General features: G+C 35.1%; 1 protein-coding gene across 1 annotated transcript; it reads right to left on the bottom strand.

Moving 5' to 3' along the window:
* Positions 1-3,888: 3,888 nt before the first annotated feature.
* Positions 3,889-4,552, bottom strand: LOC132306212 (monothiol glutaredoxin-S6-like). The gene has a single exon (XM_059803531.1). It carries the CDS (start codon positions 4,415-4,417, stop codon positions 4,118-4,120), a length of 300 nt encoding a protein of 99 aa, XP_059659514.1. The 5' UTR covers positions 4,418-4,552; the 3' UTR covers positions 3,889-4,117.
* Between the last annotated feature and the right edge of the window lie 9,958 nt (positions 4,553-14,510).

Raw genomic sequence — 14,510 nt, 5'->3', positions numbered from 1 at the left:
GAAAGGCTTTAAAGAGGGTTGTAGGCCATTCATTGGCTTAGATGGCTGCTTTCTAAAAACTCATTACAATCAACATTTATTAAGTGCTATTGGTAGAGATGGGGACAGTAGCTTCTATCCCATTGCATTTGGTATTGTGGAAGCAGAGACAAAGGATACTTGGGATTGGTTTCTGGCTAACCTCATGGATTTGCTCAGCCCCCACAAACCAATAACATTCATTTCAGACAGACAAAAGGTATGTTAGCAAAGTATTTTAGTTTTAAAACTGTATTTACTGATAGTATAAAACTGCATTTACTGATAGTATAAAACTACATTTACTGATAGTAATATTATGATTTTATTATAGGGTTGGTTGACACACTTGAGTAGCTTAGGTCAGATCACAGATTTTGTGTAAGGCACATGTATGACAACTTCAAAAAGAAGTTCCCAGGGTTGGAGTTGAAGCAAGAGTTATGGGATGTAGCAACTTCTTTGACTTTGAGGGACACATGCAGAGAATCAGTGAAATTAACACAGATGCATATGATTGGTTGGCCAAGATACCCCCTCATCTGTGGGCTAAGTGTAAGTACACAGAATGGTCAAAGTGTGACCTTAACAGCAATAATATGTGTGAATCATAGAATTCACACATACTAAAGGCCAGAGATAAGCCCATCATCACCATGCTTGAAATGATCAGAAAGTCCTTGTTGAGGAGGTATCAAGAGAAAAAAGAGTACATGGAGGGGTAAAATTGGTTGTTGTGTCCATCTCCAGTAGCTCAGCTAAAATTGAACAAGAGGAACTCAATGAGTTGTCCTGCTCACCTCTCTGGAAAAGCCATTTATGAGGTTGAAGATGAAGGAATGACTGAAATTGTTGACTTACATAAAAAAAGCTATAGTTGTAGGGCATGGGATATCACAGGTATCCCATGTAAGCATGTATGCACAGCTATACAAAAGAGAAGAAGGGCAGTTCTTGAAGAGTTTGTTAACTTTTACTTTTACCGAGAAACATTTTTGAAGTCATATGCAGGGATGGTATATCCAATAACATTGAGAAGTATGAGAGAAGTAACTGGGGTGGTTCCAATAATTCCTCCTATAGCTACGAAACCCCCAGGCAGGCCAAAGAAAATGAGGAAGAAAGCTCATGATGAAGGTACATCAAGTGGAAAACATGTGTACAAACAAAGGGCTCACCTTATTTGTGGAAAATGTCAATTAACTGGTCACAACTCAAGGACTTGCAAAAATGAACAAGTGCAGAGAGGACCACCTAAAACCAAAGGAGGTAGACCCCAAAACCCTCAACTTGGAGTATTGTATGTTCAAAAGGCTACTGAAACTGTTTTTAATGGGAGTGGTAGAGGTAGTACTTCAGTGAGAGGTAGTACTTCAGTGAGAGGCAGTGGTTTTGGGAGTAGGATTGGCATTGGTAGAAGTGTTGGGAGTAACAATGTGTTGGGAAATACTTCACTGAGAGGTGTTGGTGGCACTACTATGGGGACTGGTAGTAGTGGTGTTGGGACTAACCATGCTATGGGAAGGACTTCAGTAAGAGGCAGTGGTGTTGGGAGTAAGAATGGCATAGGTAGAGGTGGTGTGAGAGGCAAGGGTGGTGGCAGTCATAGGGTTGTAAATGTTGACATTGGTGCAGCCAACTTAACTGATGTCCTAGTGATGGCTACAGGGATCAACAGTGAGGTATATGCATTGATTTATATTAATTTTTGTTTTTATTTTACAAGTGTTGTCAACTCAACTTTAACTTTAACTTTACCATCTTTATAGGTTATCAATGTTTCTCAGTCTCAGATTGTTGACATGCTACATACACTAGGGAATGGTACCCAAGAAAGCCAAGATTGGTGGTTTTAGGTAAATGAATTTTTAATTTTACTTTTTTCCATTCAAAACACATACTTGCTTAGGGCAGTTTTAATTATTTTGTACCACTTATTTGTTGTAGATTCCACTATCTAAAACTGTTGCCTTTGTTTCATCCAAGTTTCAATTTACTTCAGTCCAAGGTGTTGCCTTTTGCTAGTGGATAGTTACTGGACAACATGCGACTTGTATGGTAAATCTGAAGTAATCTTTTGTGTATTTGATTCACGGATTAACAAATGGACAACTATTGTTTTTTGTTTTTAATATCTGGTTGACTGGATATGGATAGTAATATGTATGTATGTATGTGCTGTGTTGTTGGGGAACTATGGAGCTATAATATTTATGTATGTATTCTATGTGTCTGTGTTGTTAGGGAACTATGGAGCTATAATTTTTATGTATTGTATGTGTCTATGTTGTTGGGGAACTGTGGAGCAATATCTAGGTATGTATGTTGTTTGGGAACTATGGAGCAATATATGTGTGTTTTTTTTTTGGCGTAAATTATGAATGTCTATGTTGTTGGTGATTGTGATTATTTAACTTATTGAATGTTGTCATTGAATGTGTGGTGCAGGCTATAGTTGGTCATTTATTGAATGGTTGGTCACCATTGAATGGGTGGTGCAGTAGGTCTGTATATGTGAGTGTTGTTGGGCACAATATTTGCATTAAATCAGGATGTAGTTGCATTTAAAAAATTAAAATCAAACAGGTTACAGTTGCTTTCAAACAGGTTATACTTGCATTCAAACATGTTATACTTGCATTCAAACAGGTAACACAAGTAAAGAACTAGAAAACATGTTTTTGTTTACAAGGTTTCACATTACTAGCTTGAACAATACAACACAAGTAAAGAACCCAAAAAGAAAATTGAGAATGGAACCATTAAACTGAGGTAAGCATCTTCTTTTAGGTTGGGCATATACTGCATGCTTCATTTGTCTTAATTCTGCTATCCAGTTTTCCATCTCCAAAAGCCTGCCATCATTCACATTCATGGTTGTAGCTTGACCAACTAATGGAGAATTAGCTCTTTGCAAGTCCCGTAGCTCTCGTATCTCTGTCATAAGATCCCAAATCAATTTATGGTAATAATCAGGCAATTCTTCATCCTCCCACCTCAAAAAACCACATGAACTAGTCCTGTAGTTGGCGCACCCGTAAAACCTTCTACCAAGATTTCTTTGGATAGATGACACCTTCAAAGGACTTTTAACTCCACATTTACAGTAATATTCTTTCACTGACCTCCCAGATGGGTAACAATGGCTTCTTGAGCTTGAAGATGATGGCATGTTTTGGAGTAAATGAAATTTTTTTTTGAGACAATTAATAATATAAAGAAAGAAATGAAGAAATGGAGAAGAGAGAGAGAGAGAGTTGTTGCTCTATTGCAAGAGTACATGCATGGGGAGAGAGAGGGAGAGAGTGCAGACATGCATAGAGAGAGAGAGACACACACACACACACACACACGAATTGGGTTTAGGGGTGGGGGGGCGTTTTATGCACAATGTTGAGGGTCTTTTCTGCACAAAAGGTGAGGGGCAAAATGAGAAACAAAAGGGTAAAATGGGATTTTCAGTTTTAAAAGTGGTCAGAGAGACTAGTTATGCACATTTTTTGAATTTTGTTGACTTGCATGCACTTTTTCAAAAAATAAGGACTAGTTCTGCACAACGTCTATATATCGGGGGGGTTTTCTGCACTTTACCCAATATAAAATGTAACACTTGGAAATCATTGAGTTATGATAAATAAAAAATAAAAAAAAACATTAAATTGCTTCCTATTCATCTTATTTTCTCCTCAGTTCTTAATCAGTTTAATTATATTCATTCAAGAAATATATATTTTTTATCTAACTTTAATCTATGTTAGACATTGGTTTGGCTGTCAATTTATCCAACACATACGAAAGGTTAACTGTTGGAGTCGGTGATGGATGGAACATTAACAAGTGCGTTGCATAATAAAATACATGCACCAACCATAATTTTAACCAACTATAATTTTATTTAGTACGTAACTTCATAAGGCATAAAAAGGAAATTACATAAAAAAAAATCCAAAACGTAAGGAGTAATGAACTCGATTGGTAAAACTATAGAGAGTCCCAATGACAACTACTCTTACTACAACTGTCTCATCTGGTTGTTACGTACTTATGCTAAGCAATCATATGGTATTAGAGCTTTGTTTAGTTTTTTATATGATTCTAGCTACACCCAAATAGCTCCGGCGCGGATGAGCTCTTGGACTAGTTCGCCCCTGACTTGGAGGCTCGTCACGTCTTTGGCACCGCCGACCAACTTCTGGCCTATGTACACAACAGGTAAACTTGGTTTTCGTCCCAGTTTGCTTTCGATTTCCTTTCCATCTGGGTGCTGGTCGAGCTCGTAAACAGTAGGATTCGCCCCAAAACTGCGTATCAGTTGCTGAATGGAGTGGCAAATGCCACATGAGCTCTTGCTGAAGATGACCACAGGATTTTGACCAACCAAGCTCTCCAATGTAACCATCTCTACAAATGATGAAGGAAGAGTTTGTCAGCAAGGGAGTGATCTAGAGAGAGAGAGAGAGGGGAGCGATATGAGATCTATGAGGCTTTGGATGAGCTAATACTTTGCTTTGAAGGACTTAAGAGTTAAGAGGTCCCTATATATACGCCTAGGGGTAGTGGTTTACACTGCTGAACAGAGAGAAAACAGCCAAAAAAAAAAAAAAAAAACGAGAAAGGGAAAATGTCCCAAAAGATTGATTTTTAGATTCCAAAACATGTTTGATCATTGTTTGATTAGGAACTGAAATAGCAAGTTGTACGTGAGTGGGGTTGTACGTTTTTTTATTGTGAAAAAGGATCAAATTATTTTAATTTTTTATTTCAACTTGTCATACAAATTAGAAAAGAAAAAAAAAAATGTTTTTTTTTTAAAAAATTTATTTATTTATTTGAAAAACGGTTAATTTGTATCATTTCATAACCCCAAGTGTGGCCAGAGAAAGGCAGTATATTTATATTTAAAAACCTGTGTGTGTGTGTATATATATTTTCAATAGGATGCAATTTGGAGAAGCTGCTGAGGAGGAGAAAGATGGTAGGGTTTATTCAACTGGTTATTTATTCAAATTTAGCAAAGCCGAAAGCTAATAGAATGACTAGTACATATACATGTGATTAATTTTTTTAAGTATAAGATGCTTATAAGAGGTAACTTTCCTTAAGAGTGAGCTACAAAAAATAATAAAAAATCCATATAAATACACTGTATATATATCCACGCCAGAATGAGAAGAAGATATAGCTTGGGACCTACAACATTATGCAAGAGAAGCTGCTGATCAAATATTCTTTCCCCATACATATAAAATACATTATATATATATATATATATCTATATCCATGCCAGAATGAGAAGAAGAATTAATATATAGCTTGGGACCTACAACATTATGCGAGAGAAGCTGCTGATCAGATATTCTTTCCCCATACGTATAAAATTAATCACATGTTATCAGTTGAACAATATGAGCAAATTTAAATTATGTCATTCTCAAAGCGTCATATGGTTCTTTGTGAAGAGGCCTATTTAGTTTAGCAATATGAGCCTGAGTTAAAGTTCGGATTTTTCTTTGAGATATTGGATTGATTTCGTTAGTTTCGATAATTTTATTCCGACAGGATTTTCACACTAAAAGTTTCGATCAGTATCATCTTCCAAATTTTTTTCTGTACGTGTGTTGACGAATGTAAATAATGAAGTTACACCCTCTCAAACAAACACTTTAAGCTTCTTCATTAACAAAATAATAATAAGAATATTAATTATCAATATTGTCTTTGTAATATATTTTGTTTACTTTGCATTGGGATCTCTGGACAATTTTATTAAGAAAAGAAAAACAGTAATTTCCTCAAATTCTCAAGATCGATCACATCTTATTTGGGTTTGAGAGAGAGAGAGAGAGAGAGAGAGTATATATAAATTCACTTTTGATATTTATACATTTCATTTTAATTTCGCTTGGATTTCTGACACCTCTACGCTAGTGCAACTCTAAGCCGTTAAAAAACCGAGTTGGACTCTAATTGGTTTTTCTAAGTTGCAACCTTAGAAAAAGAGAGAATGTCAACTTCAGTAGATCGACACAATCGAGAATAATATAAAGTAGAACGCGAGGTCGTTTCTTCGCATCACATAAATGAATTAGAAAGCTCCACGGTTTCAGCTTTTTGCAAATTGTTGTTTATTATATATTGCATTTCTCTTTTTCTCTCCTTCCTTTTTCGGGAAGAATATAAAGAAAAAAAAAAAGTTGACAACCATCTACTTTTACCTTTATTGCTTTTTCAGATGCCAAAAAGAAAATTCTCCCAAAATAACTGGTTTTCAAGGAGGTAACACGATTATATTTGCGCGTTTTGCCCGTGTGTGTATATATATATATATATCGTGAAAAGAAACTCGAGAAAATATATATATTTATATATATATTATGGATATTCTACTTATAGATGTTGTAATTTGAAAATGGAAGAAGCACAATAGATTACAGGTCATGGTAGTATAATTAATATTTGTACATATATTATGTACGTGTTTGCGCGTAACTTTTCCAACACATGCATGATAGTATCAATAATCTTTACTCAAAACAATATATTCTCTTCAAAATCTTTTCGTACTAGTTATTCTCCAAAATCTCTGATTAAAAATGAACAAAATCTGCAAGCTAGCCAAGACAAGTAAGTTGACAACTTTCAGTGTCGTGCACTTCTCAGGGCATCTTCGTACGGTTTAATTTCTTCTTTTTATTATATGATTCACATGGTTCCCTATTCCATTAATATTTTGTGCTCGTGCACGATGTACCAGATTCAATGTATGCGCGTGTGTTGATGTTAACCCGCATATACATATATATATATATATATAGAGAGAGAGAGAGAGAGAGAGAGAGAGCCCCTCTATAATTTGAGACCTCAGGCAAATAATACAAAATTTACCTACTAATAACTAGTATATTAATATTAAATAAAAATTAATAATATTTATTTAATTAACATATATATATATATATATTTTTTTTGTCTCTTTCAATGCGTACGGGCAGTATGTAAATGAAAGCAGAAATTGTACAAGCAAGCAAGCGCCAAAAAAAAAAAACAAGAAAACAAAAAAAAGATCATGCGCTCATGCATGCTTGATAATTAAGGCCTTAAAAAAACAAGTGTGAAGCGAGAACTTGTGAGTGTTGAAGAGTTCGCATTCAGATTCATGATCGTTTTCATTAATTGAGACATAGGACATCCTTCGTATGGGTTAAGACAAGGCGACCGTCTCTCACCCTACTTCTGCATTCGGACTTCAAATTAAGTGAACTTTTTTTTTTTAACTTGACTAATTTTTCATTCTCTTTCCAATGGTGTGCTCGATAGCACTCATTTCTGGGTAAAATGACCATTTTACCCTTGGTCCATTACTTGTAGGGTTTTGAAAACCTTGTTTCCTTCTTGCTTTCGTTGAGTCATGGGACTTCTCGAGAAGCCAATTTTGTGTCTTAGGGATGATGTACATATCTAGAGACCATGATTTTGTTTAGCTTCCGCATTTTGGATCCGTTACCGGGTCAACTTTCGAGTCATCACTGATGCACTGAGTTGAATAAAAACTCGGGTCATTACAAAAACGACCAGAAGGCAATTTTAATAGTACACGGCTCAACGAAAAGTGAAAATGAATCATGTACGAAGATCCAGGATCAAAACGAGGCATGTTTGCAATAACTTTCATTAATTACACAATGGCCCCTCCAAAAAGTGAAAACTGCACTAATGACCCATAATGAAAATATCTTCCAAAAATATTTTCTTAAAAATTCCTGAAATAAAATATTTTCAAAAGATATTTATAAAAAACACCCTAAGAAAAGAAAAAGATTCTGAAAAATTATGCATCCATGCCCTTATAGACACCGGGAGCAACCAGAGTACTTTACTCCAAAAGCAAAGATACATATTTCGTGGAAACCACTTAGAATGAAGATACATGAAGTCAAAAACCAACTCCGAACACAGAAAGTGAGGTTATGGCAACAAAGTGACGAACGGGGAAAAGACAAAATAGGAAAAATGACGAAAAGTGAATACTGTCAAAAAGCGAAAAATGCGGAAATGACTCAGTCCTTAAAGGAAGTTGTCAATCCAAAGGAAAGAGTCTTAGAAACCATTTCTGAGCACTCGAGACGTCACTAAGTGACGAGAAACCAAACACAGAAAGGAAAAGATCAACGAAAAATATATATATATATATATATATATATATATATATATCCGTGAAAATCTGAGAAAAAAGAAAGGAAGGAAAATGACAGAGTCATTATATGTTACCATCCTTGGCCTCCTCCCAATGCTAAATCTAAGCCTTACACTTGTCATCATTCTAGGCTAACAAGTGTTCCAATTACTTGTCACACTTTCTCAAAATTACAAAAAGGTCATTCCTCTAAATATTTCAAAGAATATTTACAAAAAAGTCCCTAAGACAAAATATTTTAAAATTAATTATGCAAATAACCCCGAAAAACGAAAATATTTCCGAATAAACTATGCATCCACATCCTGAGAATTCAAAATTAAACAAGCATGCTTTTCTATAAAATTAAATCATACATTGATAGTAAAAGATAAAATAATGCAATGCGTGTTGGGCTGAAAATCGGTTCCAGACACCGAACCTTACCTTGGGTTCAACAAAACCTTAAGGCAACGCGAAAAAGAAATAAACAATTAAAAAAATAATTAAATAAAAAAATGAATGACGAAAAAAAAAAAAAAAAAGAGATGCCACGGTCATCACAGATTGCATAACATGGGAAACGAGTGCCCAAGGAAAGACCTTTTGCCCTGTTGTAATATCATAAATAATCGATGCAATATCCATAGAGTAACTTGCACTATTAACCACAGCCTTAACAACCAGCTTTGCATCTGATTCAAAGCACACATTCAGGAAATGGAACGATGTGGCCTAGAAGATGGCATGTCTAAGACAAATAGCTTTTGCCGCCAATGCCGAGGATGAAGGAAATTGTGTAAACACCACTAATTGAAGTATAGAACCAGAAAATTCATGAAAGACTGCACCCCCTCCACCCAAAAGGGATTCTGCTGAAAAACGAGTATCAGCATTACATTTAAATATCTGAGGTAATGGAGGAACCTAAGATTGAGGAGATTAATAGCTTTTGCCACTAATTGTCTTCGTGCACTTTAAATGAACCTCTGTATATTCCTAAAATCGAGCCACAACCAATTTCACCACCACCAAAGGGCTCCATATCTCGTCCTCAAACTATTTTTAGCCTTCCATATAAAACAAACACAAAAAGAAACCACCCCCAAGAAATAATTTGTATCTAGTGAAGAGGTAGCCTAACCAACAAGATTCAACCACCAATCCAAAAAGGAAAAAAAAAAAATAGCATTTGAGAAATCTTACTTGGGGGTCGATAGTTCCACACCTGTAATGAGTGAGAACACCTCACAAAAATGTGGATGATGTCCTCTGCCTCTGATCCACAACGAGTGCAAAGAGAAGAATGCAGAAGCCCCATATGAAAAAGAGTAATTCCCATTGGAAGCGCACCATGACAACATCGCTATAGAAAATGTTGTACTTTAAACAGAGTTTTACACCACCACGCTTAATTCTAACACGAAACAACATGATTTGTAGAGGATTGTATCCTGTTAATCTTATTATTCAACGCACTAGTCAAACCAGAAAGGCAAGAAACCAGATGGTAAGAAGACTTCACTAAAAATTTTCCTGTATATTTGGTAGCCCAAATTTGAACATCTTCTCTATCCCAATGACTAAAGGCCATGCAAGAAATAGTTTGGGCTACATGAGGTTCAAAGAGTTGTTGTAGTATTTCCATTTTCGATGATGTATTCTAAGCATTAATCAAATATGCCACATAACAGAAAGAATGAACATAGGCATCCTCGTGGGGAATTTTTTTTTGAGGAAAATCAAGAACCCAATGATCTTGCAAAATACTAATAGATTTTTCCATTTCCTACCAACCATCTCAACTCCTTATTCAAAAGTTCTTGGGAGGACCAGATATTAAGCCACCCCCATGACGGGTTCAATCCCAATTATGCCTCCAAAAAGGAACATAAAGGAAAGTATTTTGCTTTAAACAACTATTAAGCCAAACCTTTTTTATGAACCTAAAAGTTCAATGCATGCTTTGCTAGTGGTGCCATGTTGATATCCTCTAAATTACGGAAACCTAAACCCCTAAACTTCTTAGTTTGACACAAAAGATCTAATTTTATCCAATGAATTGATAGATTCTTCTCTTTTTTGCTCCACCAGAGAGCTCGAATTCCCTTCATCAACTCAAAGCATAGAGTGCTGGGAAGCTTAAATGAAGACATAACATAAGTGGGTAGGGAATTTAATATGCCCGGCCTTTATCAAAATTTCTTTCCTTCCATCCGATAATGTATTGGATTTCCAGGACGCTAACCTTTCTTGCATGCGTTGAGAGACAAATTGAAAAATATCCCCTTTAGAATGACCAATGATTGCCGACACACCTAAATACCGAGCATACATTCTTTCCCCTATTAGACCAAGCAAACTACTTAAAGATCTTCACAAATTTCCAGACTAATTTTTGGACAAAAAATTGAATCCAATCCTATTGAGCTCGATGGAGGGCCAGGGAGAGTGCTTCAGCGCAAAGAATAAGACATGGCTAACGGAAGAAACAGGGGCAAAAAGGTCAAAACGGTCAACCCATGAACATCTAACCAGTTACAAAGCCTTCCTAGCCGGTTAGAAGGCAAAAATTCATGACCACAACACTGCCCCAAGTCATCTAACCGGTTACGAGAAATCTACCGTTCGCACACTTGTACTAAAAGTCAGCAAAAACCTGGCAGCAGGGGTTTTTTTGGGAAAAAATGGATTTTTGAGGCCCTAGATGACATTTTTTGGAAAAATATAAAGAAAAAACCTCCCTCAAAATCGGGTGTCCTATGTGACATTGAGGAAGGAAAAAAAAAAAAAACACTGTGAAATGCCCAAAATGCCCCTCCCTGAAATTAGGTCATGAGTGTCCAAAAAGCTGCTAAATGAAAAACAGAAAACTGAACTTTATGATGGATTTCCGGTACCAAGACGACATTTTCTGGAAAAGCACAAAGAAGAAACCCCCCATAAAATCATGTTTTCTAAGTGACCTTGTTGAGAACGGAATTTATTTCCTAAAGAAAAATCACAAAATGCCCCTATACCAGATTATGCAATAAAAATGCAAAGTGAGTCCATAAGAGGCTCATTTCACCAAGGAAGCGGTTTTGCCCAGAAATGACTATGCACGCAAACGTAACTTACCTATTAGGACGTGCTACAATGGTCCATGACTTAAAAATGCTGCCGATGCAAAATTCGACCCCCCAATGGCCAAAAAGGCGAAAATGGACTTGAGATGGAAAACATGAAATCCAAAAATATAAAATGGAGTCAAATGACCGTTTGGCCATTGGCCACACTTCATACATGATTAATGAGACCCTATGAAAGAATCAAAATAGAATTCCCACACCCAATGCAAACATTGTGAAGTAATAATTCAATATTTTTCAATATTTTCATAATATTCTAAGAAGTCAAAAATTACATAGGATACAAATTACATGTCATTGGCGTCCGACCTCATCTCATACATGTCAAATACATTGTAAAGAGTGTACTCATGTACACATTACATATTTAGAATCAAATATACACTTTTTGACATAAAAGGCTATAAGTGGCATTTTCAAGCCAACCTTTACAAGAACTAAGACCTTCAAATCTACAATCATCTAAGCAATGATGAACATCACGAACCAAGTCTTCATACCTGAAACAGCCCCCCAGTAATTTCAGGGTGAGTAAACAAGTTTACTCGTAGAGAATGAGCATGCATCGATTCGATTTCTTTAGATATTTTTACATTAACATGTAATAATTCAAAAGGTTCATGCCACCTAATGTCTATGTTAAAGTGTGACTCAGGGATCAACCTAAGCTACTCATGCAATTGAAATGAACTACCTCATACAAGTATATATGCTCTAGTATACAAAACAATGTCAAAACATGTTATACGACATTCAAGCATATATTTCAAGTATACTAAACCATATTAAAATAAATTATGCAACGTCCAAGCATATCTACTCCAGTATACATTTAATACGAAAAACTTGTAAATCAAGTACACAAACACAAGTATACTAAGCCAAACAAGATACACATAAGACTAGTATACTAAATGCAATCTAAACTCACAGAGCAAGTATACAAGTTCAAGTATACTAAATATGATTCAAATACCCAAAGTAAACATCAATTCTCAAGCTACAAGTAATTCATGATTAACACCTTGAAATTAAATGCGAAAAAAAATAGTGGAAAGACTAGGACATTCGGTCGCTAGACCAAGTAAGTATTTTCGGGTAATTACGACCCACAAGGTACCACTTAGTGCACACTTATGACTTAGAAGACTCTTGTCTCTGTACTAGAGCCAAACCCTAGCCATCACATAATTTATGCCCTCACAAGCTTTCCAAAATAAATAAGTTCAAAACTTATACAAAATCAAATGCAAGTTACCACATTCCAAGCACAAGTAACGTTGAATCCACATAATTCATGTCCTAGAATTCAAGTCTAAATAGCATATGACAAGTCATGTCCTCAATATGCAATTTATACACAAAGCAAGAATATTTTAGAATAATTGAGCCACATTACCATCCTAAGCAACAAGTACTAAATAAGTTACAATTTAGTAACTAGCTTTCAAGGTAAGCAATTGTAATATTCTAACAAGCTATATACCTACACAAGATATATATTCAAACAAGCTTTACAAGTCAATGATATTCTATATCATGCTAAGTCCAATTACCATTTTAAGGAGCCACAAGTACTAATTCTACATCAAGTTAGTAGCATGCTCACAAGGTAATTAATATACTACATTTTAAAAGATTTTTAACCTAATCATGCAAAATCTTTAGATTTCAAATCAATTTCAAATAACCTCAAATTAGTATATGTTAAATAACATAGCATGTTCATTACATATATCAAATCAAAATTGCAAAATGAGCAAAATACCATCATGTAGAATTTAATTAATTTAAGTTAATTAACTCTCGAATTTTTTAAAAGTTGTTTAAATGATTCCAAATAAATATATAACATGGACTAAGTCATGGCCATGCCATATATCAAGTCAAAAATGGAATACATGTAAGGTACAATTTAGTAGAATATAAATCAATTTAAATTCATTAAATCTTTAGATTGGAAAACTCATTTGAATCACCCCAAACTAATATACAACAAAGATCAAGTCATGGCCATGTTATATATCAAGTCTAAAGTGAGTTATATGCAAGTTACAATAAATCATTTATTTCTCAAATTGATATAAAACATGCATACAACTTGTATTTCACTACAAAAGCAATTTAAACCACATAGAAAATAAATTATAACACCCCCTACCTCACAAAAGGATTGTTCCTCTTGAATCCAAGGCAAATCAACACAAAATGGCAAACCCTTCAAGAATTATGTAGAAGAGGATGAGGGGAACAAAAAGTATTCCCAAGGTTAAGCTTGGAAATCAATGGAAGGTTTTCAAAAATGGTCAAAGCCTAAGCATCAAGCTTCTCTAATGGTGTCTAGGGTTTTTAGTGAGAAAGATAATGAAACAATGACAAGAAGAGTGAGTGGAGGAAATAGAAATCCTCCACTCACTATGTGATCTTACACCTTGGTCAACACACATAAGTTTAGTCAATTGCACAAAAACCCTTCTTTAAAACCATAATCCCAAAGTGGCTAAAAAATAATCGCAAGACTTAATTTGGAGCATACACTTGTCACTCATCCAAGCCAACAAGTGGTCCAATCCTAGGCCAACAAATGGGTGAATCTCCACCCTCCATGTGTCAGGAGATTAAGCTTCCAAGTGGTTCCCTTAAAATGTCAACAAGTGGTTCCACAGGAGTGTGACACTTGTCACACTTTCCAAAAATTAGAAAAAGGTCATTTTTCAAAATAACTTCTAAATTAAATTACAAAATGATCCCCAAGACAAAAAAATAATTACTTTATGTAATTACACTAAAACCCCACAAGTTAAAAATATTACCAAAAAGTTATGAATCCATACCCTTAATAAGAAAGTAAACACTTAGCATGCTTCTCTAAGAAAATAGAAATACACATTTCTAAGAAATCATATATCATGAGTGTGTGCAAAAATGGAAGCAAAACCGAACACGAAAAGCAAGGTTGTGCCAGCAAAGTGACAAACAGGAAAAAGACAAAAAGTGAATAGTGTCGTAAAAAAAAAATGTGGAGATGGTCGGCCCTTAAAGGAAGTTGTCAATCCAAAGGAAAGAGTCTCAGAAACCATTTCTGAGCACTCAAGATGACACTAAGTCATGGGAAACTGAACTCAAAAAAGAAATTTCAACGAAAAAATTTCATCCATAAAATCCGAGGAAAAAGGAAAGGAAGGAAA

The sequence above is a fragment of the Cornus florida genome, unplaced genomic scaffold (genome assembly GCF_030987335.1).
Source record: "Cornus florida cultivar Cherokee Brave unplaced genomic scaffold, ASM3098733v1 CherokeeBrave_3.0.0_Hap2_Chr05, whole genome shotgun sequence".
Classification (NCBI taxonomy): Eukaryota; Viridiplantae; Streptophyta; class Magnoliopsida; order Cornales; family Cornaceae; genus Cornus; species Cornus florida.
Note: the sequence above shows the minus strand (reverse complement) of the source record. Positions and strands in the feature narration are given on the sequence as shown.

What these genes read in the sequence shown, in the direction of transcription:
- LOC132306212 (XM_059803531.1), bottom strand. Translation starts at nt 4,417, where the DNA reads ATGGTTACATTGGAGAGCTTGGTTGGTCAAAATCCTGTGGTCATCTTC.